Raw genomic sequence first — 27620 nt, 5'->3', positions numbered from 1 at the left:
TAAGACAAATAATGTTATTTAACAAATTCTCATGCATTTAAAGCAACATAATGAGAAAATACCAATTCTACGGAAGCTCATTATGAGAACATTTGCAGAGTTCATACTACGGACTTGATATGCATTAAATTCCTATGAACTTCTCTCCAGTTCTGGAAACTAGCTATCACAGTCCTTGGCTAGACTGTTTGAATAAAGAGCAGGTCACGTTATGAAAAATGCAGGTTTTCCAATGAACTTTACTTCTAATGTATATCGTAGATCACCGATAGATGATTGTAAGGAAATACATAACTTTCATTTACCTCCAGGAAATTCCCAAGAATTCAGAATGTCTACTTTTTGTTGACGATTTTCTCTGGAGTTGCAAACACTGAGAGTGAAATCAGTTTCGAAAACCATGCCTCAAATATTCCCTTCAATTTGCTCTTGTGGCAGTTTTCGTCAAACAACCTGCCTGGAGATAATCTATTTGCAGAACCTAGGTGGGGAAAAACCTGCCACATTATATAATTCACTGAGCAGGTTTTGGCTCTCACTTCACCAACCTATCTTAAATAGTGGCTGTGCCCTGCATCTAGCAATACATATGATCAAGCAATTTAGCACAGAAAGAAAGGCCATACAACTTGGCATCCCCGTACACATTTATCTTTGAGAAAACCAAATGGATCCAACTTCTTGCCAGAGTTTAATAGCAAAGCTGTCACATTTTACACAAATGAGTATCCAGTCCGCTAGCGAATGAAAAGAGGGGACAGGGAGGAGGGCACCAGAGGAGGCGAGGCTGCTGACTGGACTGTTTTCAAAGTGGCTCCCGTTTTTAGGGGAGGTGCTGGGATGCTCCACATGGCTGGAGAGACGAAGTAGTTAAAAATTATTACTAGCGAGGGGGCCGGGTCCTCGAGGCGTGGATATATAAGACGGTGCCTGAGCGCAGAGCGGCTGCTGCAGCTGTGATCCAGGACGAGGGAGCACCGGCTCAGCCTCTCACTTGTCAGAGGCCGGGGAGAAAAGCAAAACAACGGTGCGGTCCAAGCCGGGGCTTCTGCTTCGCCTCTGGGACATACACGGGACCCCCTAACTTCAGTCCCCCGAACGCGCACCGTCGAAGTCTTGAGCTGCAGCCGGGCACATCCACACGCGGCACAGGCGCGGCAGGCGGCAGGTCCCGGCCAAAGGCGATGCGCGCAGGGGTTCGGGCAGCTGGGCTCCGGCGGCGGGAGTAGGGCCCAGGAGGCAGGGAGGCTGCGGAGCCAGAGTCGCGGGCTGCGCCCCGGCAGAGGCCGCCCTCGCTCCACGCAACACCTGCTGCTGCACCGCGCCGCGATGAGCCGCGTGGTCTCGCTGCTGCTGGGCGCCGCGCTGCTCTGCGGCCACGGAGCCTTCTGCCGCCGGGTGGTCAGCGGTGAGTCAGGGGCCGTCCCCCCGAAGAAGGAGCTGGGAGAGGGGACCACGGGGCGCGGCGGGCAGCCTGTCCTCCGGCGGAGGCTCTCCGGGGCGTTGGAAACCAGTGCGGCTTAAGGGTCCGGGAGGAGGCGGGGAGAAATTGGTTGTGCTGTTCTCCTCCCTCTCTTCTCTAACACACACGCAGGAAAGTTTAAATTTTTGTGAAGTGCTTGCTTAAGTAGCTGCGGAGCGAGCCTCTGCTTCATCACGAGCGGCACAGTCTTTTTTTTTTTTCAGGAGTGATTTCCACTTTCTTTGTGAGAGTTGACCACAGGGCAGGGCTCAGCACCTGCAGAAGGGGTGGGGTAGGGCGGAGGCAGAGGGAACCCAGAGACAGAAGAGCCACCGCAGAAATGCCACCCTCTGTTGCTCTGTTGATCTGGCTGGACTTTGGTCCCAGCACCATGTTCACTCGGATGCTTTCTGAGACCAGATCAATTCGCTGTGGGTCGCCTCCAGATGCCTGGGCATTCGGTCTTTGTTCTCAGCAGGACTACTGGCAAGGAACTGGAGTGTGGTCATTGTGTGTAGATGCCTTTCCTTTGCACACTTCATTCCAAGTTGGGGACTTCCCAGAAAATGAAGTCAGCTGGAGTTGGGCCGAGGTATACTTGGTAATGACTGCAGGTTCGGCACACAGTAGGTGCACAATTAGTTCTGTTGACTGAGCGCATGAGAAACGGATCAAAGTTGGCAAGCTTCCCAGGTTTTCTTTGATTTTTCTTTTTTTTTTGACTCACTGTCCTGTCGTTGAACAATTTGTATTGCATCTACTCTCCCTTACTTTTTGGGAGAGTTTCTTCAAAAGGATACAGATTCTCAATGACCTAGGGTGAATGTGCTTAGGGCCTTACATAAAGACTGATCATAGCTACACTTTACTGAAATCTCTTACTATGCTCATTGAAACACTGCGATAAGTATTTGTTGGATATATGTGTTTTGAGGGTGAAAAGTGTTTTTTTAAACATAAAAAGCACAAGTAGTCCTTTTTACTTTTGTACACCTATACAACAGGTGTCACTAGATGTAGAAATAGATGACAGATGACAGCAGCTAATTCAGTTGTGAAGACAGACCTTTAGACATTGGCATATTAAGCTTAATTGTCACTGATCTTCCCCTTAGCAATTTGTGATGTTCTACAGCTTCAGAATATAATTCTTACACCTGTGGTTACCAATCACTCTACACTTTTTTTCAGAATTTTCAGAATCTGTGACATTAGATCCTTTTCCTCCCTAAGTTAGCTTCAAAGAAAAAGTTCATTATACAGACTCATCTGATTTTGTAAATTACTTATCTGTCTTTGTACTTATCAGAATTATTCATGCAACTGAATGAACTGCAGAGACCATGCTTTGAACATAAGGTGTTTTTTACTCATTTACCTAAATAATATCCTTTAGATATGCTCTTATTCCTAGGCCTCAACATTTTAAAGGGAGGAAAAATAATATTTAAAGTAAAAACAGAGCTTAAAAAATTGTTGAAGAGGTATATTTTGTGTTCTAGGTATATTTTGAGTACACAATATTTTTCAAACCTTTTGTTAGGTTTTCTTATTAAGCATTTCTACGCATCTTGTAGGTGACATCTGGAAAATTTCTAATTAACTGAACATGATCTATTTGATTTAGCATAAATGATGTTTATTTGATATTAAAATAATTAGTTATGTTTTTCTTATGAATAATTCAATTGTCTTTGGTCATAAAATTCACATTGAAATTTAACCATCTATAAATTGATTTGTGACTTTTATTCTTTGAAGACTAATTTTTTAAAAGGATATATTTTGACCACAATGGCCAGAGAACAGAGCAGCCTAAAGCCTGACATTTTTGTAGCAATAGTTTCTAACGGATCTATTGTCTACCTGGTCAATGTAAGTTTTGAATTGGTGCATCAATTTTTTTCATGCCACTTGGGACCATTCACCAAATCTTTATTGAAGAGTAAGAGCCTCTTTGGGGCTGTTATTAGGAACATACTTACAATGTATGGAATATATTTCTATTTGTTAAATTTCAGTACAACAATTTATAATTTCTATGTAGGATACTCAAAAAATCACTGACCCCAGAAAAATAGACACTCACAAAATAATTCTCCACAGAAATCATATTTAATACTTTAAAATATTCAATAAGATACTTTCCAGTACTTTAAAATACATCACCTTTTCTAAAGTTTAGAGCATTTCTTAAAAATAAAGTGGATATATTTTAGCAAGAAATGACATTTCAAACAACTTTGTCATCGTTATCTGACCCTTGAGTTAGCGGCATGTAGTAGTAATAAGAAAGTATTTTTTTCTAGGTCAGTGGTCATACTTATTTTGATGTATGAATACACAAAACAATATGTGACATGGTGATGTAATCAAAGCCTATTTATTGAATTTATGATGCTAATACGGAAACTACTTTTAGGAGCTTAGACCCGTACTGATTTCTTACTACACACAGATGTGTAGAGAATATCTATAGGAGCTGCAATCGTTTAATTTTGTGAAGTGACTGGTGAGTAATGATGTCTTCTTTAGGACAAAGGTAAAAGGATTTTACTTGTAGGCATAAGGACAAATATGAAGGATTCAAAATTCAGGTCTCTAAGTTGGGAGGATATGTTTGAAGAGCAAGTGATACTTTTAAATATTTGAAGTGTTTTGAAGTAATGTGTTTCTCTTTTTTTTTCTTTTTCTTTGTAGTGTGCATAGCAGTGATCTCCAACCTATTTTTGCTGCAAAATGACATTAGGAGTATTTCATGGTGCTTCCAGATTTCTCCAGGACACTTTAATATAAATTAGTTTAACCTTATTCAAACCGGCACACATTTTATTTAGGAGACTTGGTGATTTAGAGACCTCCCTTCTTATCATGTAGAGTCCATAGAATATTGCAAATTCATGGGTGGTGAACAGTAGCACATATATTACTGTAATATAATATAATAGCAAGGGAGATACAAGAAGAACAGTGGAGCCTATCTCAGCCTATGGAACTATTCTGTGATATCATCAAAAGCATAAAATGATGACAGTGCAGTTTTCAGAGATGCAATTACTTTAAGTATCTCTTGGGCATGAAAGGGACAAATTAATCTTATTACCAGTCATTTAATAAACTAACCATTTATCATAGCCGTTATTCTTTGACTGCTGTTTGTCATCATTTTATGGTTTTGTTTTTATAACTTTTTCCTGAAGATGGCAATATCTGTTTCATTCCCTTTAGAAAAGATAATGCATTAGTATGTATACATATATAAAATATATATGTATATATAAAGGGGTCCAAGGCTAAACTTCAGAAGATGCACTCACAAACAATTTTTACTATTTACAACAACTTTCTGTGTCAGGCATTCATATACAAGTAGATGGATGTGTCCAACTGTGGGGTGAGAATGTTTCACTGTTTTAACATACTCCTGATGATATAACACAGGATGACAACTTGGCTAAACTCACACTCTTTGTAATGCGGAAAGCATTCAATTTGGACCTAGTTTGTTTCATTTGGAAAATAAAAAGACTAGATAAAAATTTATTAAAGGCATATGTGGTTTGAAAATCTGAGACAGAGGCAACGTTAAGTCTTATTTAAATATTTGTAACAGAAAATCTAATTCCGTTTAGCAGCAAGCTCTCAATACACAAGCCTTGCATATATTAGCCGCCCAGTAATCAATAACAGATTAATGATAATGATTCTGACATAGATAACATGCACAGTGTTTGTATTCATCAATCCCTTTTGTTCATGAAATATTTCACCTTTATATTAGGTTTGAGACGTATGGAGACAGCATAGAAATCTGGTAAAAACATGGACTGTAGAGCCAGATGGCCTGGTTTCAAACCCCAGCTTCAGCATTTGTGAGCTGTGTGAACTTGGGCAAATTATTCAACTATTGTCTGCCCTCTTTGCCTCATTTTGAAAACAGATAAGAGTACCTATGTCATAGACTTGCTAGGAATATTAAAAAGGTTCAAACACACTATGCAGATTGTGCACTGTGCAGAGGTACATGCGAAAAAGACAGAAGAAGGAGCTCAGCTTGGCAAGCCCAGCGCTTGGAACTCAAGCCACCTAGAGGCAAAATCAACTTTTTCTAGTTGACCAGTCTATAAGGGGGACCTTTCTGCCGTCTCTCACCAGGAGAGGTCGTCTTCTCCTAATTTATCCCACAGCATGGATTGCGGTAGGAATGAGGTGCTGCATTCTAAATTATTGCTAAATTTCAGGCCTTTATTATTAGAATCATTATTTCTATAAAACTTATAACTGGTCTCATTATTTAAGTAAGAAGACTGAGGACAGGGGCGATTAAATAATCTCAAGTACCCAAAGTTCAAGTATAGAGTTTGGTTTCAAAGCGAATTCATTTTGATTGGCTACATGAACTCTTAAGTCACATTGATACTTGGTTTACTACTTATTATTCTAATCTCCATAGTAAGTATTATGATTTTTTAAAAAGATAGTCTTATCCTCTTCTCAGAAAGCTTATGGCATTTTCCAGTTGGAGAAGCAGGGCTTGCTGCTGCTGCCACCATCCAGAAAATGACCACAGCCTACGTTTATAAATTTAAAATTATAAATGAAATTATAAATAAATGTGTTTATTAATGTGAGAAAATGGATTCCAGCTATAGCGCGCTATGCAATTAAGTACCTTATAAAATCTCATTCATAAAAATAAAAGTTTATTATAATAAAACTCTTTGTAAGAAAAATTTTTAAGATGTTGGTGTAACATTGAATGCTGAAAAGAGAACACTTAAAATGAACACCAGGCCTTTCCTTTTTAGTTCAAAAGTGTTGGCACTGGTATCACAGGCCTCGCTACACCGTGTACGGCATTGGTATCACAGGCCTCGCTACACCGTGTACGGCATTGGTGTCACAGGCCTCGCTACACCGTGTACGGCATTGGTATCACAGGCCTCGCTACACCGTGTAGGCACTGGTATCACAGGCCTTGCTACACCGTGTATGGCACTGGTATCACAGGCCTTGCTACACCGTGTATGGCATTGGTATCACAGGCCTCGCTACACCGTGTTGGCACTGGTATCACAGGCCTCGCTACACCGTGTATGGCATTGGTATCACAGGCCTCGCTACACCGTGTACGGCATTGGTATCACAGGCCTCGCTACACCGTGTTGGCACTGGTATCACAGGCCTCGCTACACCGTGTACGGCATTGGTATCACAGGCCTCGCTACACCGTGTACGGCATTGGTATCACAGGCCTCGCTACACCGTGTACGGCATTGGTATCACAGGCCTCGCTACACCGTGTACGGCATTGGTATCACAGGCCTCGCTACACCGTGTACGGCATTGGTATCACAGGCCTCGCTACACCGTGTACGGCATTGGTATCACAGGCCTCGCTACACCGTGTAGGCACTGGTATCACAGGCCTTGCTACACCGTGTATGGCATTGGTATCACAGGCCTCGCTATACTGTTTATGGTAGTATCAGCAAACTTATCAGTGTGATTGTGAGGGGGATAAGAAGAAATTATGAAAAAGAAAAAATACCTTGTATGATTCCAATAAAACATTCTAAGTTAAGTCAACCTGATTTGGGGAATATTTACCATGTGGATGCTCTTTTTTACTTTTTTTTGCAACTAATGGTAGATCATAATTGAACAGTAGGAATTGGTAATATTTTATATTTTTATTGAAAAAGTGATATAAATTCAATACTCATCTAATATTAATAATATATAATTATAGTATGAGACATAATAAAATATGTATTATTTTCATAACTGAGCACTCAACTATCAGAAAGTAAACAAATACAAGCAAAAAGGAAATCAAATTACAGATCCTTTCTACTCAGAAAGCAAAAGCAAACTACCATGACTTCATGAGTTTGGCCTCACTTTTATATCATTGCCAAAAGCATTTAAACCTCTGCCAATAGTTAGCTCTATAGAAATTTTAATGGCTAAGAAAAAAGACAAAAATCGTCTACTTATTCATGGAAATACTGATGAAATCTTTGTTGTGACGGTGATACGAATGATAATAATAATAGCTTTCTCTAAATAAAAGGGCCTGTTTACTTATGTAGCTGTGTGTGAAACTAACAAGGATGAATATTTCTTTTATATAAAATATTTATTTTATTTATTTTATACTTTAAAATAAATAAAATAAATAAAATATTAAATATTTAAAATATTTATTTTAATGTATAAAATAAATATTTATATATTTTATATAAAGAAGTCTCTTTTATATAAAAGAAATATTCTATAAAATATTTCTCTAAAAATTCAGTGCAATCCGTACTACAAACCTCCATGACGCACGTTTACCTATGTAATAAATCTGTGCATCCTACATATGTACCCATGAACTTACATGTTAAAAAATCCAGTGCAGAAAAACTTACATATTTAAATACTTTTTAGATTTAAAAATTAATTAGCTCCTAGTGCACATCTAGCAAATAAATTATCTTGAATTTTATTTTCTCAATATGTTTGTAGAGAAATTATCTTGAATTTTATTTTCTCAATATGTTTGTGGAGAAATTACCTTGAATTTTATTTTCTCAATATGTTTGTAGAATCCTGGGCAGATCTTTTCTCTCTCTTGTAGATAAGCCCACAATTAAAGGATGGCTTCAACTGCAGATGCTAGTTGACATTTAGTAATTTATAGTTAGACGGCATAAATGTAACCTTAGTGTAATAGAACCCATTGTATGGTTCTCTGAATACTTATCTATCCCATAAAATGTTGATGGAAGATTTTATCTGAACATAACATTTGAAAATAAGAGACAGAGAAATTCTCCATATTATCTCACGGAATGAGATGAGAGGTCATTGTAATTGTTCTCTAGGAAGATTGGCTTTTACAGAAGTGGGAAAGTTGCTTCCAGAAGATCTGCATTAACAAAACTTTTCTGGGAATTAGGGCAACATTTGTTTCCCAGCTGTTGGAGTTTCACTGCATCAGTAGCCAAATGTGATCAGCTGAAATAGCGGTGAGATGTTCAATAGCTGCTGCTTCTGCTGATTTTGCTGCAACTTGGACCAAATTTGCACGCTAAGGTGGAAATCAGTAATAAAATAGAATTGAGTATAAAGAAATTCAGTGTCAGCTTTAACTGATTGTATATAAACCCATAAAAATTGTGCAATATATTTATAATTTCCTGAAAACTGCCTTGCTAGATCTGAACTGGTAGTGACTTTTCAGTTCAAACTCTGTAGACACAGCTGATGATCAAACTTTAGAGTTAATATATCCGTTCCGGGTTGATGATGGGATGCTGTCTTGATGCCCTGAGAGACTCCCTGCCATGCAGCCATCACAGTCTCCGCTCTCTCAAGCAGGACCTGAGGACTGCTCTATTATCCACAACCAGAAACACGGCCTGGCACAGAGAGTGTCAAGCTGGCCATTGTCCAGGGCCTGCGCAGCATTGATTGTTAATTATTTTAAATATAATCTCTGTCCCTAGACTTTTTTCTTTTATTATTATTATATCTGTATAAACTAACATAATGGTGTTAGAAATTTCCACACGAAACCTAAAGCTCTCATGCATTTAATTAGAAGTGCTATCTTAATTTTGTGAGTTAATTTACATCACCATTTTTGTATGCTCATCATGAGAAAATCTGTGTTGCATTTATCTTTTAATGTCAGAGATAATGAACAGTGACTTTTAGCATATGCGTCACACCCAGGAATTCCCTAAATGTGTGAGGCTTTGTTGCATAGAACAAACTTTTTGCTCACTGAGAGGTCTGGCTAGTCTGTTTTTTGTTTTTTGTTTTTTTTAATATGACATTTTTTGATATCTTGCAAAACAATCTTGGTAGGGAAATTTAATATTTCAAAAGTGCTGGGATAAAATCCAAGGCAGAAAGTTCTTGGAGTGAAAAATTGAACAAGTTGAAAACTCAAGGGAATATAATTAAGATATATTTGGACACTTAGAACTATGTAAAGGATGTAGTAGATGAAAATGGAAACAGCATGCTTCTAAATACAAGCAGGAAAATACAGGCGTAATGGCATTGTTAGGCTCTGATCCAGAACAACCATTTGAAATGATGAAATCATCACAAAACTTTATAATGTATTAGGAGAAATTTTAAAATAATACATTAATTTTCAGAGTCAGCCATTAGGACTTTCTTAATCATCTCTCAAAGAATATTTATTTTCAGGCTGGTTTGTCCTGAAGTCTCTCTAACTTATTTTCCATGGTCATTCACACTAATACGTTCTTTTGCATTAACAATTTGGGCAGCCTGTTAATTTGTTCATATTTTTCAGTGTGTCGCTCCTGGGTCCAGATCCAGGTAATGAAACAGAGGGAACAACTCTTGGCTTGCTTGCATTGCCAGAACTACTAGTTTATGGTTGGCTGTTCTCAGTTTGTGTCAAGATATTGAATGCCTATCACTCAAACACTGTTGAGAAGCTAATGACCTTCCACTGATTTCTGCGCCTTTCTGTCTGAGTGTCATCATACGTCCTTAATTGCTGACTCCAGAAGGGAATGGATATGATACAGTGGCTCAGCGTGATGTACTGTAATTAAAGTACAAAGTTTGAACGCTTTGTTTTTTCTGCCAGTATTTAAATACAAGAATCTCCCCCAACCCCACAAATCCCTGACTACTGACAAGTTTTATTGATAGGCTACACAATTAAATACATAGTAGAAAAGGCCATAAATACCAACAAGAATAATGTTAATGGAGATGAATTGTAAGAAAGTAGTGAAACTATTTCCTAATTTCTTAGCATAAAGTAATTTGTCTTAATTTTACATAAAGTAATCGATAGTCTGTTTTCCAAGTCCAAATCTAAGCTAAAAGAGGGCAAGACTAAGAAAGTAGAAGCAGCTATGGAAAGCAGTTTGGGCACAGGAAATAGTAACAGAGAGGGATCCCTGGTGGTTTTAAAAGTTGACAGCAGAGAGCAGAGGTGAACAAAAGTAGAAGCAGTGAAAATCAAAACAAGACAGAATGACCATTCTGGATCTTGTTTATAATCCTGCCGTACATTCTTAATGGTAAACAAGGCTGAGTGTAGACAATAGACCAATAGAAAATCCATTGCTTGTAGAACTAGCTAAATCCTATACACCATAATATCCTTGACGTCAATCTATTATCTATCTATCTATCTATCTATCTATCTATCTATCTATCTCTGGCATATATATGTAATATAAATATCTGTGATTTATTATGACATGATATCATGCATATTTGCAGCTATTTCACTTGATAATTAGGAAAATTAACACTGCTTAACATGCAGAGGTATGTAAAATTTAATTTTGAGATTTTTTTTCCAAACTCTTTTTGCCTATGTGTTCAAGACTTCACAAATGTTATTAGAGCAGAATCTCATTATGAGGTCTCAAAACTTCTTTTAAGCTTGTTTGGGATTCTGGCTAATATCTTGAAATAAATTGATTTTCAGGATACTACAAATAATGACTTTATTGGGTATAGTATAGACTAAAATAATCAATAGATGTCAGGAAAGGTGGTTAGGTGGTTGAATGGAATTCTGTAACATAAAAATCTTTAAAATACAGGTTTAAGATAAAAAATAGATTTTAAACTTCCCTTCCAAGTTCAGAGTATTCTGTGTATTTATTTATAGATTTTGGATATTTGGTTGGTCCTAATCTTTATTCCTGAAGAAATATGCAATAAAACCACCAGTAGTAAGATTAACTACAGAGAAAGGTGAATTTAAATGAATCTTTTTTTAAGTTTAATAAAATTCTGAGTTAGGGAAGATTTGAAAAATGTAATACTATTACTTTCAAACTCATAAAGGAACGAATGGAGCATTTTTAAGGTTAAATTAGAGGAAGACATTGTTATTTCATATGTGTTTAATATATAAGGAGAGCCTCTAAAGCTGAGAGAAATAATTTGTTCTCAAGTCTGCTAAATGTTTATTACCTTAATTGTTTTGAGCTAATCATTTAACTGTCTTCGAAAGACCAGTTTGGCCAAATTTCGGCCTACTCAGGTCTCCATCCAAATTGTGAGAAATCAACAACAGCTAGCCATTGGTAAGATTTTACTAGCTCCTTTATTTCATGATATATTTGTTCCACTATTCTCTAAGCCATCATTTTTTTCACATTTAAATTATATTCATTTTTTAAAAGTACTTAATTCTCTAAGTTCGTAATTGGGAGATTTTAATTTGCGATTTATCACTTATCAGAGATGTCTCTGTAAAATGAGAGAAGACATTGGCCTCGGAATTGGAGTTTACACACATTATCTCCCCAAAGACCCCAGAAAAATACTAAAAAGATTGGTAATGAGATTTTTTTCAGAGATAGTGAGGAATTTAGAACTCTATCCTGTCACTTCCAATCTAATATTGTATTAATTAATCATTTATTACTACCGATTACCTTCATTCTGTCCTCTTTTAACTTCCAATTTTAATAGATTCGCTTTCGGGTATACAAAATGAAAGCAAATATTTATACCTTAAATCTGCCACTTTGTATCTTCCTCAGAACACCTTATATAAAATTGTTTCATTATACTTACTTGTTTTTGATAATTAATTTGCGTTATGAGTTATTCTTCTTTCATTAAGTTTTAGCTCACTTTACTATACACTCCTGAAATTCCTTTAGCTATTTTCATTTGCTATGTTAATTGGTTTATAAAATCTAAGCCAGAAGAGTTATAACTTCCCTTAACAAACATTGCTTGAAGTACTGAGTTTAAAAGTTTATGTTCCAAGTTTACGAGGGAATCAATTTGCTTTTACAAATTGCAAGCAATAGGCTAGAAAATAAACTTTACAAAGTAATTCAGTGGGAGAAGCATTTCTGGTAATGTATTTTCTGCTTTGATTGGTTCTTAAATTTTGATTCTTAGTGTTGTTACAAATAGAGTTCAGATTATCAATATATGGGCATCTTTTTTTTTTTTTTTTCTCCAGGCCAAAAGGTGTGTTTTGCTGACTTCAAGCATCCCTGCTACAAGATGGCTTACTTCCATGAACTGTCCAGCCGAGTGAGCTTTCAGGAGGCGCGCCTGGCTTGTGAGAGTGAGGGAGGAGTCCTCCTCAGCCTTGAGAATGAAGCAGAACAGAAGTTAATAGAGAGCATGTTGCAAAACCTGACAAAACCCGGAACGGGGATTTCTGATGGTGATTTCTGGATAGGGCTTTGGAGGAATGGAGATGGGCAAACATCTGGTGCCTGCCCGGATCTCTACCAGTGGTCTGATGGAAGCAATTCCCAGTACCGGTGAGTATGGATCTTGAGTAGTTGACAGGCGTTCTGGGGAACTCCACAAGGTAGAGGAAGGACTCTGTTACCTGTAGAGGATCTCAGAGTAGGACAGGCAGAATCATTTAGTAGTCATGTATCTGAGTGTTCCTGTTACTCTCTGTTTGCAGAAACTGGTACACGGATGAACCTTCCTGCGGAAGTGAAAAGTGTGTTGTGATGTATCACCAACCAACTGCCAATCCTGGCCTTGGAGGTCCCTACCTTTACCAGTGGAATGATGACAGGTGCAACATGAAGCACAATTATATTTGCAAGTATGAACCAGGTAAGCAGTAGCAAAAGAAGGTATAGAAGATTTTGCGCATGTTTCATTGTATTAAGTTTTGTCTTTAATTTTCACTACCTGTGGCTCTTTTTGTTTTTCTGCTGTGAAATAGAAAATTACCTTGCAGCTTCTCATATCACTCATGTAATGAAGTATATCATATGCTGTAGAGCAAACTGCCCAATGAGCTCAAGGAAGAGAGTGAATAAAAACATCTGAAGAGATGTCTTTAAGAAAAAATAATCATTTCTAACACTAAAACCAATTTTTTTTTGTAAATAGATTTTATAAACAATACATAGCTGTTTTAAAATATTTTAAACGTTACTATAATATGTGGGAAGTAGATGTAAGTCACCAAAGCACCTGTAGACTTACACATGTGAGCAGCACTTCTTTATCTGATTTTAAGAGAACAAAGCACTTTCTCCTGGAACATTTGCTTATCATTTTATGGTATAATACTTGACATGTGGTACTCAGTAAAAATAAGACTATCGTAGCTCATTGCCCCATAGTGGAAAAAAGCAGGAAGATATGATTCGTTCTCCCTGTGATTCCTATTCTTGAAACATGCCTCCTCAGTGAGCTTTCTTTTGAAATCTCCCACTACCTGTCATATGCAGCAAATGGGAATCTTACATTGACTTGAGCTATACTGGCATGTGTTCTGGATTTTTAAAATAGTCAATTTGAATTACTTTGAATAGGATAGATCATCTGAATTCATATTTGACTGAAAGAGAGACTAATACAAACTCCGTGGACTCATTTTTTAAAAATCATCTGAGAAAGTCAAGTTAGATCCTTAGGCTTTGAGATTTCTTTGCTGTTTTTCTCCTCCGCACTGTTTGGAAGTCTCATTTTAACTCTTCTGAGGAGGTGTCTGCTTGAACTCATAATACATGTTCACAGAAGGCAATTATAGTTGAATACTGCTGCTTCCATTATTCTCTTGAAATTACATGATTCTTTTTCTCTTAATACCATAAAGCACAAAGGATTATTTGGATTAGGCTTACCCTTGTCTTACATTTATCCTGCTCTTGAGTGTATTAGCCAACTTTTTATATCCTTGGTGAGTTTATTCTTTAACCATCTTGGTTGCTAAACCCATCATTACCCTCCAGGAAGCCTTTGCAAAGCTGAGTCTGTTATGCACTTATGTCCTTTATTTTTCTCTTGGAGAAATATAAAGTTGAAATTCTCTAATATTTTAAATTTGTGACATTCCATATACTTAAGACTATTGAATAATACAAGTACAATATTATGCATTATTCTTAATATTACATTGTCGCCTTCTCCTTTCTTTTGAGTTCAGAGGTCAATGATTTGACCCTTCATTGTATTTATTTTATTTTTGCATTCAAATTGGTGCCATTATTTAGCACACTATAAATCTTACAATCTTCTTTACTTGTTTTTGTATTAGGTAATCTAGGTTTACATTACTCATGCAAGAGCATTTATGATATAAAATTATTCTTTCTTTATCTTCTCCATTCTACCCAAATCTTCAAATAATCCATATTTATTAAAATATTCTTTTATATAGTTTTTGTTTTGAAGCACATTCACAGGTTTACTGTTGGCCTTATTAATGTGCTCAGGATTTTTATTTTTTATGTCGTGATTTAATCTTTTATGTCTTTTTATTTCTATTTAGTTAACCCTCCTTGAGCTTGGTGTCTGCTTTGTAAAGGATGTTGGTTTGATTAAATTCCTTGGTTATATAATTACCAAGTTTTATGTATTTACCAATCTTTACTGATACTTTGCATAATATTTATATTATTTGTTTAAAAATACCAGTTGACTAGGCATAGGGCAACTAAGTTCTCTAGAAGAGTACGTAGAGTCTGGGACTGAATCTGAAACCCAGAGGAGGCTATTAAAATGTCAGGGTAAAATTTGTGTACAAGAGTAACAAATATTACTACAAAATGGTGTATGATTAAACTTCCAACGAAGGGAGACTCTATGACATTATAAGGCAATGTAAGAATGGTAAACATTAAATTAAAATTCTTCTCTATCTTAAAGACTACGTAAGATGTTACGTGTGTTATTTCAATTGACAAAAGTAGAGAGTCACACTTTGGGAACAAATGGAAACAAATTTATGTTTTTTAAAATAATTCAATTTACTTTCATTGAATTATTTATTTAACAAATAGTTCCTTAAGGAAAAGAAAAATAGAAAATAGAGCAATACCAAATCATGACAAGAAACTTCAACAATTTTAAAGTGTGTGGCAAGAGGAGAAAATATGAGGAATAATAGTTAACGGATGCTGGGCTTAATACTTCAGTGATGGGATGATCTGTGCAGCAAAGCACCGTGGCACATGTTTACCCATGTAACAAACCTGCACATTCTGCTCATGTACCCCTGAGCTTAAAAGTTAGAAAAACAATAAAAAATAAAGTGTGTGGCAATTAAAGAGACATCTATAAAACTAGGGAAAGAAACAACTTGCAAGTTTTAATTTAGTGTTATTATTATTAGTTTTAAAAGTGGACACTATTGAAAAGCAAATCTAAGGACGGCGTTGTATGTGCAGAACAGAAATGTGGCTTAGAACATTGTTGCTCGAATCATCAATTCCAAATTCAATCCACATATGGTCATCTGCTGATTATTATTGCAAGGGGAAATCTAAATAATAAATCTAAATCTAAATAATATTTTACTGATATTAGTAAAGAAATTATCTTGCTTGTCTCTGAATTGCATTTAATATATCACACTCTTATGTTTGCCAATTCTTGGTTAGCCTTGCTTAACTTTGTGCCTGGTCCACCATTATTGCCTGCAACAGGCTATCATCAGCACAGACCCACAGTTGATTGCTAATTACAGTTTGGAGTTTTAAGGGAGAATGTATCAACTCCATCTTTTATTCAAAGATAATTAAATGTTGACTTTAGAGTTAGATCATTTCACATAAATTTAAATTCAGAATATATTTTATTAGTTGTAGCTGTTCAGAAATCAAAATTGTGATGTTTTTATTATTTTCTAATATAATTTCATATTTATGTGTTTTCAGTTCTCTTGTTTAATCATTATATATGCTAGTGTTTCTTATTATTTACAGAGATTAATCCAACAGCTCCCGCAGAAAAGCCTTATCTTACAAATCAACCAGGAGACACCCATCAAAATGTGGTTGTTACTGAAGCAGGTAATCACTTCATGTGTCCTTAACTTCGTCAAGAAATGAACTGTACTTTCAAACGCTGCTTCATGTTGACCCAGTGAAACTTGTCTTGCCTGGAGAAGTGGTTCACTAAGTATGGTCCTATGGAAATTTACTTTTGAACTAGGTTAGAAAAAATTATGCTAAGCTAGTGTTTGAATAGAAAAACCTGTTTTGTTTTCTTCAGAGTGGTACTAAACTAACTGATCCACATTAAAATTTGGGTCTGACCGGACACAGGGGCTCACACCTGTAATCCCAGCAATTTGGGGGACTGAGGCAGGTGGATCACTTGAACCCAGGAGTTTGAGACCATCCTGAGCAACGTGGCGAGACCCCGTCTCTGCAAAAAATACAAAAAATTAGCCTGGCATGGTGGTACACACCTGTAGTCCTAGTTACTTGGAGGCTAAGGTGGGAGAATCACCTGAGCTTGGGAAGTCGAGGCTGCAGTGAGCAGTGATCGTGCCACTGCAGTCCAGTTTGGTCAACAAAGTGAGACCGTGTCTCAAAAAAGCAAACAACAACAACAAACAAACAAACAAACAAAAACACCACCAACAACAACAAAAAAACTTTGGATCTACGATAAATTTCTCTAACAACACGTAGGTGTCATGATGCAAACTGGCACATTCAGTGGAGAGCAAACAGGGGTGTGCTGGTAAATGTTTAGGGACTGGTTGAATCCTTAAGTTGCTTGAAGTCAAACAAGAGTGGGTGGAAACAGCAAATTATCGCTCAGATGCCCCATTGCTCATGAGTTTGTCTTCTGCTAGTAAATGAAGTGATGCACAGTCAATTGGAAAGCTTTATCTGCATCTGGTCCACTTTGACCAGAATTATTCAGATTAGTCATGATGATGACTTTTAATTTACAAGCCAAATGCATAGTTCTTCAATTTGCTTTTTTTGCATAGACATGATATTAAGGCTTAGTGCTTTTCACTTTTCAGGTGCCTGGTTTTAAAACCATTCAGAACATCTAAACCTAATTAAAAAGATCAGTAAGCTGGGCACAGTGGCTCACACCTGTAATCCCAGCACTTTGGGAGGCCGAGGTGGGTGGGTCACCTGAGGTCAGGAGTTCAAGACCAGCTTGGCCAACATGGCAAAACCCTGTCTCTAGTAAAAAATACAAAAATTAGCTGGGCATGGTGGCAGGTGCCTGTAATCCCTGCTATTTGGGAGGCTGAGGCAGGAGAATCACTTGAAACCAGGAGGCGGAGGTTACAGTGAGCCGAGATTGTGCCATTGCACTCTGGCCTGGGAGACAGAGCAAGACGCTGTCCCCTCCTTAAAAAAAAAAAAAAAAAAAAACTTTAGAAATATTTTTTTCTCTTATGAAATTGAACAAATGTTTATTAAAGTAATTTTAAGTTGTATGGAATTACAATGTCACAGTTTTTTAATTTTACTAAGAATACCTAGCATTATCAAATGTGATGGAACAGGATTAAAAAATGATTCATGTTAGAATTTAATTAAGATAAGTCTTTATGCTACCGGAGTCTTGTGTCTCTGAGTCGTGACTGTATCATCGGTTAATATTTACATGTTTCAGTTTAATCCCAGTGACTCTTGTATGCAATCATGACACTAAGCTTATTGGCTAGGTAATTACTTACCGAATATATTTATAATAATTTTAATAATTATTATTTTAATAATGAGTACTTATTTTTGTAAGTAATGATTGAGAAGGAGTAATGAAATGAGTTAGCTAAGATTATTAATGAAAGCTAGTCCATGTCTGAATTGTAGATTTAATAATAGTTTTGGAAGTATGGATATCAAATTGGAACAGTTTGATATCACTACAATTCAGTGCCATTCAATTTTCAGTACCGTAAAACTTTGTTTTTAATTTTTACCAAAATATGAATACAGTCATGTGCCACTTAACAATGGAGATATGTTCTGAGAGATGCACCATTAGACGATTTTGTCATTGTGCGAACATCATAGAGTGTACTTAAACGTAGATTGTATAGCTTACTACACATCTAGGCTGTTTGATATGGCCTATTACTTCCAGGCTACAAACCCCTGCAGCATGTTACTGTACGGAATGCTGTAGACAACTGTAACACAATGGAATTTATGTATCAAAACCTATCTAAACATAGAAGTGTATAAAATAGGATATCAAATAGAAAAGACGGTACACCTGTAGAGGGCAGCTCCATTATAATCTTATGGGACCACTGTTATATGTGTGGTCCATCACTAACTGAAATGTCACTATGTGGGGCATGACTGTATATTATTTCATTAGATTTTTCAATATTTTGAGAATCGCTTTAGGGCCAATTTATTGAAAATTCTATTTCACCTTAATTTTTTGAAACATTCATATTTTTGCATTAGAATTCTTCCTCAACTATCTTTTCACATGAAGACTGTTTTATTTTGTAGGTATAATTCCCAATCTAATTTATGTTGTTATACCAACAATACCCCTGCTCTTACTGATACTGGTTGCTTTTGGAACCTGTTGTTTCCAGATGCTGCATAAAAGGTAAATAACTCATATATGTAGAGACAATTTGAAAAACTTTAAATAGGTTTTCAGTAATGTTTTAAAGCTATTAGTATTAAGTTAATTATATTTTAATTTTCCTTAAATCCTATACATACAATCTAATAAGATATACATTGAGGATAGGATTAATATAATACATCATTTAATCCTCACAAGACTTATTAAGCAGTTACCCTTCTGTTTGTATTTCTCAGTTGAGAAGATGGTGTCTTAGATGGGTTACCTAGTCTGCCTTGGTTACCTAGTCATAGCTAGTGTCCATGCTGAATCTGAAATTTGGATGTTTGTAAACTTCCAATATATGCACTCTACTATACTGTTTTTTGTTATAAAGTATAAGAATTAATGCTAGACTTTTCAATCTAGACATCAAGCTATATGTAAGACTTGATATTTGTGGGTTCATTTTGTATTACTTTTCAAAATTCAAGTCACAGGTTTCTGTTTTATTTCAAAAAGATCTTTTTAGAATAGGAAATAAAATACAGTGGTTCAAGCAGGTCACTTTTTGCCAGGTATCTTGAAATAAAATCCTGTATTTTACCAGCAAGATTTCTGGGAGATTATTATGACTTTTGTATCTGCTTACTCATACTGTAGAATTAGAGAAGTTTTTCCATGTGTCCCAATTTTTTGATAAAAATGAAACAAAATTCAATAAAATGAAAATTTATTTCATTTTAAATAAAAATGAAATATAAATATGTGTCAAAATAAAAAAAATGAAAAGCTGTTCTGTTTATGTAAGAGCATGTTTGCTAGAATAAGCTAGACATCTTTGTCTGAGTGGTTTAAATAAGAACTGATTAAGAGAATGCCTCCGTCAGGAAGGACCTGCAAACATGCATTTTTCTCTTTTGACCTTACTTCATCATCTTCTTTTCCTGAAATAAACCCTAAAGAACCCATTAAGTAACAAAAGACCCAGAAAAAAATTAAGTCATTCTTAAATGAAATACTAATTCTACGCGAAAGTCACATTAATAACCATTTTTAACCATTTAGAACATTTTTGTGCTTTTTATAAACTTTCTTGGCTTATATTCCATACTTGTTAGAGGACTGTAGAATAAAGTTGTGTTAATCTTACTTATTTGGATGAAAATCTACAAACCATACAATTTGGACATAATATTTTATTAGTAACCAAAACAGCTAAATCTAAATGAATTAAGTAATATTTTAAAAGGGTGATGGTCAGGTGTGTTTAGAAATAGTTCTTTTTTCTCTTTGAGGGAATTCTGCAATGTCTGGTAGATGGAGAGGAGGGGATGGGGAGACGTCTGTGAAGATTGAGGCAGATGCTGGGAACTGGGGCTGGGGTGGTCAGGGAGCAAGTAAGTGCACAACACAGTGAACTGGGACAAACACTTTTGGTCCAGGCAAGAGATTATCCCGAGGAAACCAGCCCAAAGAAATCTACTTTTGACAGGGCATCCAGTAGAGAATGACTTGGGTGCGTCACCTGAGGTCGGGAGTTTGAGACCACCCTGGCTAACATGGCAAAACCCCATCTCTCCTAAAAATACAAAAAATAGCCAGGCGTGGTGGTGGGCGCCGATAATCCCGGTTACTTGGGAGGCTGAGGCTGGAGAATCGCTTGAACCCATGAGGCGGAGCTTGCAGTGAGCCGAGATCGCCCCACTGCACTCCAGCCTGGGCAACAGAGTGAGGGTCTGTCTCAAAAAAAAAAAAAAAAAAAAAAAAAAAAAAGAGACAGAATGACTTAGGTAAACCCAGGAACAGGGAACTGCTGCAGGTGCCTGAAAAGTTATTATGTTGTGGAAAGACAGAAGATAGCAGAACCCTAAGCACAGGCTGGAAATGTGGGCCAGAATGCTAAATCTGACAAGGGTGAAGCTGTATCTCAGATCTAGAGGAACTCGGATACTGTTATGTTACCAAAGCATGAAGCTGCTATTTAACCACAGCGGTTTCAGAGACTGAGGCATCAGTAAGCTTCCAGAAATCAAGTGACTTAGGTGCAGAGCCGGAGAACTGATGGGAGGAGGCACATCTGATAGGCACATCTGCACACATAGTATAATACCATTGTTTTGATGATTTGACATTAAATTCAGCATACATTAGTGACAGGAGACTCAAGGAGCAAGATGATTTCCAAAATAATTGATCAAAGAAAATAAAGGTTTTTATTGGTGAATAAAATGGAAATGGTTAATATTGTGTCAGGCACATGTTTGTATGTGTGGAACCAACCCAAATGCCCATCAATCAGTGAATGGATAAAGAATCTGTGGCATATATATATGATGGAATACTACTCAGCTATACAAAGGAATGAATTAACGGCATTCATAGCGACTTGGGTAATATTGGAGACTATTATTCTAAGTGAAGTAACACAGGAATGGAAAAGTAAACATCATATGTTCTCACTCATAAGTGGGAGCTAAGCTATGATGATACAAAGACATAATGACACAGTGGACTTTGGGGACTCAGGGGGAAAGGGTGGGAAGGGGGTGAGGGATAAAAGAATACAAATTGGGTACAGTGTATACTACTCAAGTGATGGGTGCACCTAAATTTCACAAATCACCACTGAAGAACTTACTCATGTAACCAAACACCACCTGTTCCCCCATAACCTATGGAAATAAAAAACTAAAACAACAACAACAATAAAAACAACAACAACAAAAATGAACTCTAAATTAGGAAATGTCAAACAGGAAGAGATATGTTTTGTTTTCTCTATCATTCACAAGAACTGTCTGCCATCTTTACATATTTGAATAATCTAGAAGTTTTTGGAAGAATGGGAAAATATACTGAGAAGAGGAGGAGGAGTCTTTCATAAATAACTGTCTGAGATATCTCCCTTTGGACCAAGACATGCTTAGTTTAATAAGAAGTTTTAGGCACTAAACTTATTTTTTCTTGTGTTTTTCAGTAAAGGAAGAACAAAAACTAGTCCAAACCAGTCCACACTGTGGATTTCAAAGAGCAGCAGAAAAGAAAGTGGCATGGAAGTATAATAACTCATTGACTTGGTTCCAGAATTTTGTAATTCTGAATCTGTATAAGGAATGGCATCAGAACATTAGCTTGGAATGGCTTGAAATCACAAAGGATCTGCAAGATGAACTGTAAGCTCCCCCTTGAGGCAAATATTAAAGTAATTTTTATATGTTTATTATTTCATTTACAAAATATGCTGTGCTAATAATGGAGTGAGACCTGCTTATTTTGCTAAAGGATGCACCGAAACTTCAAGCAAATGAAATGGACAATGCAGATAAAGTTATCAACACATCAGGAGTATGTGTGTTAGAAGCAATTCTTTGTATTTCTTTCACCTTTCGTAAGCTGTAATCTAATCAATGTAATGTATATTGTATTGAAATTTACAGTATGCAAAAGTATTTTACCTTTGCATAAGTGTTTGATAAAAATTAACTGTTCTAATATTTATTTTTATGGCATCTCATTTTTCAATACTTACTGTTTTGATTAAAGAAACATTACTGTTGTCAACTGAATTCACACACAGACACACAAATGTAGTGCTATAGAAAAAGTTTGTTTTCTAGAAATAACTCATCTTTCAGTTTCTCTGCTTTTGGTCAATGTCTAGGAAACCTCTTCAGAAATAAGAAGCTATTTCAGTAAGTGTGATATAAACCTCCTCAAACATTTTACTTAGAGGCAAGGATTGTCTAATTTCAATTGTGCAAGACATGTGCCTTATAATTATTTTTAGTTTAAAATTCAACAGATTTTTTAATAATGTAACTTTGTTAATAGGTGCATAAACAGTAATGCAGTCAATCTGAACAAAAGTAGTGACATACACAATATAAATCATATGTCTTCACACGTTGCCTATATAATGAGAAGCAGCTCTCTGAGGGTTCTGAAATCAATGTGGTCCCTCTCTTGCCCACTAAACAAAGATGGTTGTTTAGGGTTTGGGATTGACACTGGAGACAGATAATTGCAAAGTTTGTCTACGGTTTCCCTAGCTGTATTTAGCCTCTAACTATATTGGTATGCAAAGAGGTCTTGTGGTTGAGACCAGGTGAATAGTCACTATGAGTGTGGAGATAAGCACAGCACACAGACATTTCAGGAATGAAAGGAACTATGAAATGGTGTGAAAATGGGTTGGAACCCATCAGTGATCGAATATTCATTGATGAGGGTTTGCTTGAGAGAGAAAATGGTGGCTCCTTTCTGTGTTATCTCCTAGTTTCTTCAATGCTTATGCCTTGTTCTTCTCAAGAGAGTGTTGTAACTGTCTGGTCTTCATATGTCCCTGTGCTCCTTTTAACAAAATAAAGAGTTCTTGTTTCTGAAGAATGATCACTAGTCCTGTCTAAACCTCTTATGTGAAAAAATGTACAGATATGTTTGCATCGATATATAAAGTTGGAAACAAATTACTCTTTAAGTGTGGTAATAATGGAAGGCGTGGTTATGTCTAATATTTTCCCTGTTAATTATTTTCAGTTAAATAATAAAGTATTTTCCTTAACACATTTCACAACTAGCACTTGTTGGCAAAGCTAGGAGGCAAAAGAGAAATCAATGGGCATTGCCCATTTTCGGCTGCTGAGAGACTGAGAGAACGAGCAGCTGCATTTGAAGCTGAGATTGGCCAACATGCAGCATTCTTCTTTCTTCTCTTGGCTATCTATCTTTCTGGGTAGAACTGGAGACCAGCTGCTGGGACCTAACCTTTTCCCTCCAAACTACTGTCATGTATTTCTCCCTCTAGTGTGGACATAGTGGAAGAAAACTGGGTGTTCCCCCTTGTCTTTGCCACTATGGACTGTAACAGCTGCAAGGCAAAAGCAGTAAATCAGTGGGGAAATGCCTTGCTTTTGCCTTTGATCTTTATCTAGGTCTGGGTAACTCTTCTGGTATCAACAACTAAACCTATAAGCTACTGGAGGTGGAAAATGGACTTCTATTTTATTAGAAAATGGTAGTAATCCTACCTTAACAGTTTCCTAAAATTTTAGCTAACCTTTGGAAAATGAAAAGAAATACATGGTGTATCTGTTGCATTAGCATTTTTAGAATATGTTTTTGCTGTATGTTTTGAAATGCATATGAGATATGGAACAATCTTCTAGTACTAAAAACAAATACCCTGCTGGTCAGTCTATCTTTCCCAACTGTTAGAATCAGACCATTGGAAAGGTGTTAAAAAGAATCGTGTGTTCAGTGGTGATATGATCTGGCAGTTTCCCCACCCACATCTCACCTTGAATTATAATAATCCTCATGTGTCAAGGGTGGGGCCAGGTGGAGATGACTTAATCATGGGGGCAGTTTCCCCCACACTGTTCTCATGGTAGTGAATAAGGTTCGAGAGATCTGATGGTTTTATACTTGGAAGTTCTCCTGCATATGCTCTCTTGCCTGTCTCCATGTAAGATGTGCCTTTGCTCCTCCTTTGCCTTCCACCATGATTGTGAGGGCTCTCCAGCTATGTGGAACTGTGAGTTCATTAAATGTCTTTCCTTTGCAAATTACCCAGTCTTGGGTATGTCTTTATTAGTAGCATGAAAATGGATTAAAACAAGTGGCTCCTGATTTTGGTCCAAAGAATGAATTCTACAATTTCTTAACAGGAATTTGCAGTCATCCATCATTTGGCCACACCTTCTTCATATAACATTTTTTTCCTTTTATCTGACTGTTTTCCAGAGAGAGAGTCTTTTGGTATGACAACACATGGTTCTCTACTGACCCTGCTCCCTTAACTGACTCCCACCCGCCCAGTGGATCCCCAACATCCTCTTCAATGCCTCTGTAATAATTGTTCTTCCCAGGTGTAGTTCAAGTCTCCTTTCTTCCATAAGGCCAAGTCATACAGATTGGTCTCTTCTTTCAACTCCTTTTAACCTTACTCTCTCTTTATTAAAATTCCCATGCAAGAATGTGTGTGTGTGTGTGGGTATGTGTGTATGTGTTTTGTATTAACTATGATTTTTTTTCTCCCCAAATACATCAAAAGATTCTGTGTGGTGAGCTAAGTTGAAGTCTGAACTTATTCTGGAAATGATCCAAGAGATTAAATAAGTGAAGCAAATTCATTTATTCCACATATTTGACCTTCTCATGGGCGATTCAGCTGTGTCTAAATAAGTTTTTCACATAGTAGAAATATCCACTGTAACACACATAAACAAAGACCAGGATTTGTAATAGGTGCATTTCTTTGGTATGTCTGATTATTTTTTTGAGACTTAAAAATACTAGCATGAAATAGACAGTATACATAATCCAGGTAAAATTCATCTAATAAACAATGACCGTATCAGTTAATTTATATTTTATTTAATTAACTTATTTAAGAGGAATGTAAAATCGATTTAGTCCAGGCCTGTGACATAAGCTTACAGTAAATAGTTTCTATTAGTGGGGAAAATACTAAGGTTATGCATATGTTGAAATAAGAATGAATTTTGATAGAAAAGACAGAGAAACGATTGAGATTCTGCTAATAGCAAGCTAAACTGGAACTAGAAAATTTATGGCAGTTTATTTCCAACAGTGACACACTTTGGGTAAAACAATTTATTTTCTTTCTTTTTTTAATTCTGCTCAAATTTCTTAAGTGTATGGTATATGCTTTAAAATAACATCCCTTTAAATAACAGTAAATAATAAAAATAATCATTAAGAATTTAAAAAATGAGATCTGTGAAGAAATACATGTTCACAATGAAATAAAAAATGTATTTAATGGTATTTTAAAGTTACTCTGTGTTGCTAATTTTATTATATTTAAAATTTTGTTTCCCTGGCCCCGTAGCATTTCATTGGCATAGGTAAGAATAAAAACTTTGGGTAACTCATTAAAATTTTTGTACTAAACAATTTCCATGCTTTCTAGAGTAGAATGGGAAAATAATCTGACTTTCATGTTTGGTTTAAGAAATGTTTTAATGTAGAAAACTTTGTATCCATTCGGTAAACCTTGAGACCCTGGCATACACTCCTGGGCGATCAGGCAGGGCACACTTGTATCCAAATGAGGTCACACCAGCAAGGAACCACCTGTTGTTTTCTTGGCACATTAATGGTCCTCCTGAATCCCCCTAAAGAGTGAATTGCAAAACAAAATTGTAGATATGTCATCAATTGATCGAAAGATATAAAATTATTTGTATCAAATAAATTAAAAAACACAATTTAATTGCAAGTCATCTGAATATATTCTCACTTTCACTCTAAGTCAGGAATGAGAACCTCAGTAAGGAGACAGAGACACTGTAACAACTAAGACATAATTTATAATTTTTACGGTGCAGCTTTTTAGTAAAATTTCACCACTTTAATTAGGCATTTTGGTGGATACTAAGAATTTCTTTAAAGCACAACTATGAAAAGCATCCCAAACAAAATATTTATTAAAATCCAATCATTTTATTTAAGGAGATCTGCTGTAAGTGTCACAAAGGACATTGCAAAAAAGACAAATTATTTCACAATATACTCTTCGGAAAAATTAGGAACTCACTTACAAAGTAGATTTTAGTTCTCTTGGGTAACATTATGTTTTTGGGGCTCAACAAACACCATCCGATTTGAAAAACTTTCAACTGAAATAAGGAAGTCTGTAAAAAACACTTCAACTGAAATAAGGAAGTCTGTGATATAATTTTTAGTGATAATTACTCATGCTTTCATCTGAGATTTCAAACTAAGAAATGTTTTTAATTTTTATGAATATTAATTACAGCAGATCCTAGTAAATTACATAGATTTTATTTGCATATGATTCCTGTGTAACGCAGTGATAATACAAACATATAATATCATTATTTAATGACATGAAATTGACAAGTATTTTTCCTGTATTAATTGGGCAAATCTTTTTAATTATTTCTTTTTATATTTATGAAGACATTTAAAGTTGTATGTGTTTTGAAATCATTGGTGTAACAGAATATTTCAATCCCAGCTGGATGCTAGAAATTATCCTAAGAGACTTTTTGTCTGATCCTTTACCATCTTTGGGCCCTGTATTTGAAGAAAAAACTGTAGTCTATCAAAGCACCCTTTTTCCCCCTCCGTACACAGGAACATAAATTTCACTGGTGACCATAGGTTACCAACATTCTAGTGTAACAAATGTGTTCAAGCTGTTTGAAAGCAGGGACTGTGATTTCTAGTTCTGCCTCCCAAGCCCTTAATCTGTAATATAGGTTCTGAAATATTTATGGAACAGTATATATCCAAGGATCAAAATACATTTTATGTGACTTGGAAATTATTAAAAATCAACTTCAGCTGTTTGGATATTTTTTAAAGGAGTCATTTGTTTTTTCACATATCTTCTAAAATAATTTAATTTTTTGATAGACAAGAGGATCCAGACAGAACCGGGGTTTTAACTTACCCAGAACATACTGGGCCAGTTGCAATTACTCAAGGATCCTACGGCAGACTTGTTGCCTATGGGCTGGGTGGTGTATCTGGTTGAGAGGCCTCAGTCTGTTGTCATTCCTTCCTGTCATCTAACTATACCACATCAGTTTAGTTATGTAACTTCTCCTTAACTTAATTTTCTTTTCTTTTTTTTTTTTTTTTTAATTTTACTTTAAGTTCTGGGATACATGTCCAGAACATGCAGGTTTGTTACATAGGTATACATGTGCCATGGTGGTTTGCTGAACCTATTGACCCGCCCTCTAAGTTCCTTCCCCTTGCCCCCCAGTCCCCAACAGGCCCTGGTGTGTGTTGTTCCCTGTCCTGTGTCCATGTGTTCTCATTATTCAACTCCCACTCATGAGTGAGAACATGCAGTGTTTGGTTT

At 36.2% G+C, this 27620-nt stretch overlaps 2 protein-coding genes across 6 annotated transcripts in view; one reads left to right on the top strand and one right to left on the bottom strand.

Moving 5' to 3' along the window:
* The window catches only part of CHODL (chondrolectin), a 457020-nt gene extending 433871 nt beyond the window's left edge, over positions 1 to 23149 (top strand). For 3 of the 4 annotated variants that reach the window (XM_073010287.1, XM_037982817.2, XM_073010289.1), the window contains 5 exons: positions 12450 to 12759; positions 12912 to 13069; positions 16174 to 16260; positions 18694 to 18796; positions 21738 to 23149. In XM_073010287.1, coding sequence (XP_072866388.1) covers positions 12494 to 12759; positions 12912 to 13069; positions 16174 to 16260; positions 18694 to 18796; positions 21738 to 21822 — 699 coding nt within the window. In that variant the 5' untranslated portion in view covers positions 12450 to 12493 and the 3' untranslated portion in view covers positions 21823 to 23149. Of the gene's footprint in view, positions 1 to 795; positions 1409 to 12449; positions 12760 to 12911; positions 13070 to 16173; positions 16261 to 18693; positions 18797 to 21737 lie in introns of those variants that run through there. The other variant, XM_007966699.3, reaches the window with a different exon arrangement.
* Positions 23150 to 24621: 1472 nt separating this feature from the next.
* TMPRSS15 (transmembrane serine protease 15) overlaps positions 24622 to 27620 on the bottom strand; it is a 136386-nt gene continuing 133387 nt past the window's right edge. For both annotated transcript variants that reach the window (XM_073010272.1, XM_007966679.3), the window contains one exon: positions 24622 to 25899. In XM_073010272.1, coding sequence (XP_072866373.1) covers positions 25744 to 25899 — 156 coding nt within the window. In that variant the 3' untranslated portion in view covers positions 24622 to 25743. The remainder of the gene's footprint in view (positions 25900 to 27620) is intronic.

Source organism: Chlorocebus sabaeus, chromosome 2, assembly GCF_047675955.1.
Source record: "Chlorocebus sabaeus isolate Y175 chromosome 2, mChlSab1.0.hap1, whole genome shotgun sequence".
Taxonomy (NCBI): Eukaryota; Metazoa; Chordata; class Mammalia; order Primates; family Cercopithecidae; genus Chlorocebus; species Chlorocebus sabaeus.
Note: the sequence above shows the minus strand (reverse complement) of the source record. Positions and strands in the feature narration are given on the sequence as shown.